General features: G+C 30.0%; 1 protein-coding gene across 1 annotated transcript; it reads right to left on the bottom strand.

Annotated features, from left to right (window-relative positions):
- Positions 1 to 610: 610 nt before the first annotated feature.
- Positions 611 to 1425, bottom strand: LOC130933245 (E3 ubiquitin-protein ligase ATL23-like). The gene has a single exon (XM_057862802.1). It carries the CDS (start codon positions 1213 to 1215, stop codon positions 817 to 819), a length of 399 nt encoding a protein of 132 aa, XP_057718785.1. The 5' UTR covers positions 1216 to 1425; the 3' UTR covers positions 611 to 816.
- Positions 1426 to 4920: the final 3495 nt, after the last annotated feature.

The raw sequence follows: 4920 nt of genomic DNA, 5'->3' as shown, positions 1-4920 counted from the left end.
TAAAGGCGAGATACAAGTGAATCGATTTTCAAAAACATCAATAGTAGCTGGCATCTAGTTGTTGACAGGAATAACAATAATAATAGGAAGAAAATATTAAAGTTATATTTAAAATGATATGATTATTTTAATAATGATTAATAAATATGAAATAAGATAATTTTGAGTTGTTTGAACAAAATTTTTATTATTTCACAAATATGATTGCAGGACGAATCAAAAGAAAATTACTTTGTGTGACATTTATTTATTGCGCTATATGCGTGCTTAGTAAACAACGAAGGAGGAAGAATTCATGGAAAGCAGAATCACATGAAGTGTTCAATCCATCACACAACTCATCCCCGTTCCCCACTTGGCCTTCAAACCCTATCATCAGGTCGTCACCAATACTTTCTTTTGTACGTGTTAGCGTCAGTTACCCGCTCCTCTTTGCCTCCCTGACACTAAATTCTAGTTATAATTATCCGATCTGCTTACTATAATTTCTCCTCTTCTTACTCCTTAATCAATTAATTAATTAATTAACAGTAGGGTAAAAGGAAATTCCAGAAACATTGAGGGAAAAAAATGTGATGTGCACGACCGAAACTCTTAACAGGCAAACAAATGAATATGAGTATGAATAATTAGAGGAAAAAGTAGAATTAGAATGAGGGGTGGGGAGGCGGCGGCATTATATTCGGATGTTATGTAGCCGCCAGATTTCTACATAAGACATACATACATACAGAAGCTAAGGAACGTAACTGAAACACAATCTGTACATGACAATGATATCCCTTCTTTCTTTCTTTAACATGACCAAGGCACGCATTAGCATGGGTTCTTTTCACTTTCAGAGGAATTCAAATTCTCAAGGTCCAGTTTGGCTCTACAAACCGGACACAGAGGGTGTTCTGAAAGCCAGGTATCCGCGCATTCAAGGTGAAAGCCATGGTTGCAACCGGGAACCATCCGAACAGCTTGTTCATGGGCGATGTCATCGAGGCACACTGCACATTCGCTAGGGGACAGCAGGTCCTTGCCGGTAACCTTGGGGAGCTTGTCAAGGTCGGAGGGGGAGAGGCCCTTCACGGAGAGGGTTTTGGCTGGGAGCGGAGGGAGGTTGGGGTGGTGTGCGGTGGCGTACCAGAGAAGGCAGATGTACACTATGAAGACGGCGCTCATGCCCAGGCACGGCAGGAACAGCGCCAGCAGAACTGAGTCCAGCATGTCCAGTTTTTTTAATTAATTTGAAACGAAAGAAGAAATCAATCGAGAGAAATCAGTGTGGGGGTGGGAGTGGTTGGTACAGAACTATTGAAGAGGATGAGTGGCAGATGCAAGGCAACATCTTTTCTGAGCTGCTATTACTCTAGCATCAGAATAACAGAGAAAGAGAAGACAGAACAGGGGAAGCTGTGTGTATGTGAATACAAATGCCTTTGCCCCTTTCATTTTATATGCCTACGAATTTGTTGAACGGTTATTTTCTCTCTATTTTTTTTTTCGGGCTAAAAAAAAAACGTGTTGTCAATATATTTCTCACTACGCGTTGTCAATATATTTCTCACTATGCTATCTCCTTCGAACTAATTAATAATTACTAACTTTAAAAGATGAGAAATGTTTGAGGAATACCTTAATTTATTATTTTTTATCTATTAATATTTTAAAAATATTGATTAAAATATATTATTGGATTATAAAACTAAGTTGATGACTAAAAATATAGTAAAAAACAATAAATTCTAATAATTATTTAATATTTCTCTTTTTTTTTTTACTAAAGACAATTATTTTATTCCAACAATGAGAGGAATATAAACAATTAATAAATATCAATTTTATTAGTTGATAATAGTTAGATAATTTGATATATTTAATTAATTTATTATTTAAAATTTTTAAATATTAATTTTGCATAAAAATAATTATATGTAAATTTTTATTAAAAAATAATGAAATAATGTTTAGTTCAAATTTCAAATAATTTCACAAAGTATACTACTTTCTTTTTACATATTAGTATTCTTTATAGATTAATAAATCAACAAATTTATAACCACCTTAACAAGTAATCTGAAAGTACTTGTTAGCAAATAATAATAATAATAATAATAATAATAATAATAATAATAATAATAATAATAATATTATTATTATTATTATTATTATTATTATTATTATTATTATTATTATTATGGTCTTAGCTTATCAATAAAGGTAGCGTTGGTGGAGAGACAGAAATAAAAAAACTGAGACTGAGAGACAGAGACTAAGAATCAGAGATTGAAATAAAAAATGAAAAACAGAAATTGAAACAAGAATGAAGCTCTAATTTAATTTGCACAAAGGATAAAATTAAAATTAAATAATTGAGATGAAAGTATTTTAGGTATAAAATATTATTAAAGTTTCAGTCTCCGTCTTTAAAAATTTCAGTCTCGTGTGTCTCTACTTTTTGGAGGTACTGAAATACTGAAATTTTGGAAAAAGAAACAGAAATTTTAGTACCAGTCTCTGAACCAACAAACATGATATTAAATCTCAGTCTCTCAGTTTTTGTCCCAATACTTCGAAACAAACTCCACCTAAGTGTTTTTAACTTTACTAAAGTAAAAAGTTTGAACGAAAACCAATTAGATATTACGCATACATGAAATATTAAAGATAAAGTATGTTATTTGTTTCTAATATTTTTAAAATTTTTAAAAATTATCTCAAATGTTTAATTTGATTTAATTTTATACTTAACATTTTAAATAAGTTTCAATTGTATTTCTATGTTAAACTTTTGATAATCAATAATTACTCTTTTTTTTTCAATCTTTATTCTTACTCTTAATCAAAATTTTAAATTAAATCATAATTTACCAAAAAATAATCTAATCTAACCACAGTGCTATCAATCCACCTTCTATTATCTCATCTTTCTCTTTAGTTATTGATCCGTCACCTTATAACTCAATCTTTATTATGCATTATGAATTATAACTCGGTGTTAATTCATTCTTTTGTTTGTAACTGACACCTTCATTACCGACTTAATAACCATCATTTCTATTTTAATGACCAAACGGTCATAACATCAATTCTATTCATCAATTTTATGCCTATAAAAAGAACCTTCTATATCTAATCTCAATACTACATTCTATATTCATAAAATTATTATAAACAATACATTCTATACTCATAGAATTATTATAAACACAACATAACACATGATAACTTTCATTTCATGTCTTACATTCTATATTCATAGAATTATTATATACCTCTTAAACACTTACTGACTTGAGCGTCGGAGTGTCTTTTGCAGGTACTCACCCCCTTGTTCTCTCCTTGCCGACGTATAACTCATCCCGACGAGAAGTTTGAAGACATTCATCGACGGACGAGCTATACACCGGCCAAACTCAGCAAGAACAATTGGCGCCGTCTGTGGGGACAAGTAAAATAATTTCCACTCCCCTTAGGTTCATAAAACTTGATTTACATTCAAATTTTTGAACCAATCTCAATAATCTTGTTTAAGATTTTTAATACCTCTTATCAAATTTTAACCTATCGTAACTTTTTATAAAGTATTTACTTTATACATTCAAATTGCTTCATTTTTACGTATCATAATATTTCACATCTCATAATCGATTAATGAACCAATCCGAGAATAAACTCGGCTTTCAATCAACCCGAAACGAACTCGGTTTTCAATCAATCCGAGCACAAATTCACTTACCAAATTTGCTTATTTTTTTTTCAAAGTTCTCTACTTACACAAGTAAAATTATATATTTTATTCAACATACTTTTACATTTATATTTTGAGTAACTAATACTTACTGATTTATTAGTTATATTCAAAACTCAATATATGTTCTATACAATAATGACATATAACAACCATGTCAATTGTATTTTTATTTCTTATGTATTATATTCTTACTGCTTAATGATTTCATTTATACAATTAAATGACAGTAATTATGAGTTTAAATATTAAAATTGGATTCCATCAAAAATTAATTATATATCAATTGTATATAACTGTTACACTATTCATTTTATACTATTAAATTTTATGTTACTATTTGTTTAATGTAGAAAATTAAACAGGCAATTTACTATTATTACACGAGGAATATCCCTCGTCATACTGTAACTGCTAGAAACATTATACTAAATGTATAATTCATCAATAACTGTTATCTTACTGCTTTATTATCAAATTAAAGCGTGTCCTACAAAACAAAATTCAGATATTCACATTTGGCATGTATGACATTCATATATGTCGTCTTCTTCTCTACAATTATCAACTTTCAAGGTATATTTTTTTTTTTACTTTGAACTATTTTACTTTTACAATATATATTATTCAATATATGTTGCGACTTTATACCTATTCATTTTCTCAATTTATCTTATTCATGTCAAACCTTCACTATAAATTGTAAATATTCAATAACTAATTGCTTTGAGCGAGAAATTTATCAATAAGTTGTTGTGGGCTGGAAAAATTCCTAAGATAATTAACCATTATATCCTCGGATCATACAATCATTCCGTCAATGGATATCTATCTCTGAATTTTTCAGTTCATATACAATCAAATGCTAAAATTGTTCTTAAGCGGAAAAGTATTCCCCACACAACTATCTTGATTGAACGACTCTTATCACTCAATTATTTTTTGAATAAATGGCGACATAATAACCCGACTAAGCTTGGGGGCTCACCATATCATTATTCACTCATCTTTTAATCGAGTTATAACTCATTTTATTTTCTAAGCTTAGCCTGGATCATATGATCGGCGGACAAAGCTTGGGGGCTGTGATCCGTCACCTTATAACTCAATCTTTATTATGCATTATGAGTTATAACTCGGTGTTAATTCATTCTTTTGTTTGTAACTGACACCTTCATTAC

The sequence above is a fragment of the Arachis stenosperma genome, chromosome 6 (genome assembly GCF_014773155.1).
Source record: "Arachis stenosperma cultivar V10309 chromosome 6, arast.V10309.gnm1.PFL2, whole genome shotgun sequence".
Classification (NCBI taxonomy): Eukaryota; Viridiplantae; Streptophyta; class Magnoliopsida; order Fabales; family Fabaceae; genus Arachis; species Arachis stenosperma.
Note: the sequence above shows the minus strand (reverse complement) of the source record. Positions and strands in the feature narration are given on the sequence as shown.

Coding starts and splice junctions, on each gene's coding strand:
- LOC130933245 (XM_057862802.1), bottom strand. CDS start 1,215: ATGCTGGACTCAGTTCTGCTGGCGCTGTTCCTGCCGTGCCTGGGCATG.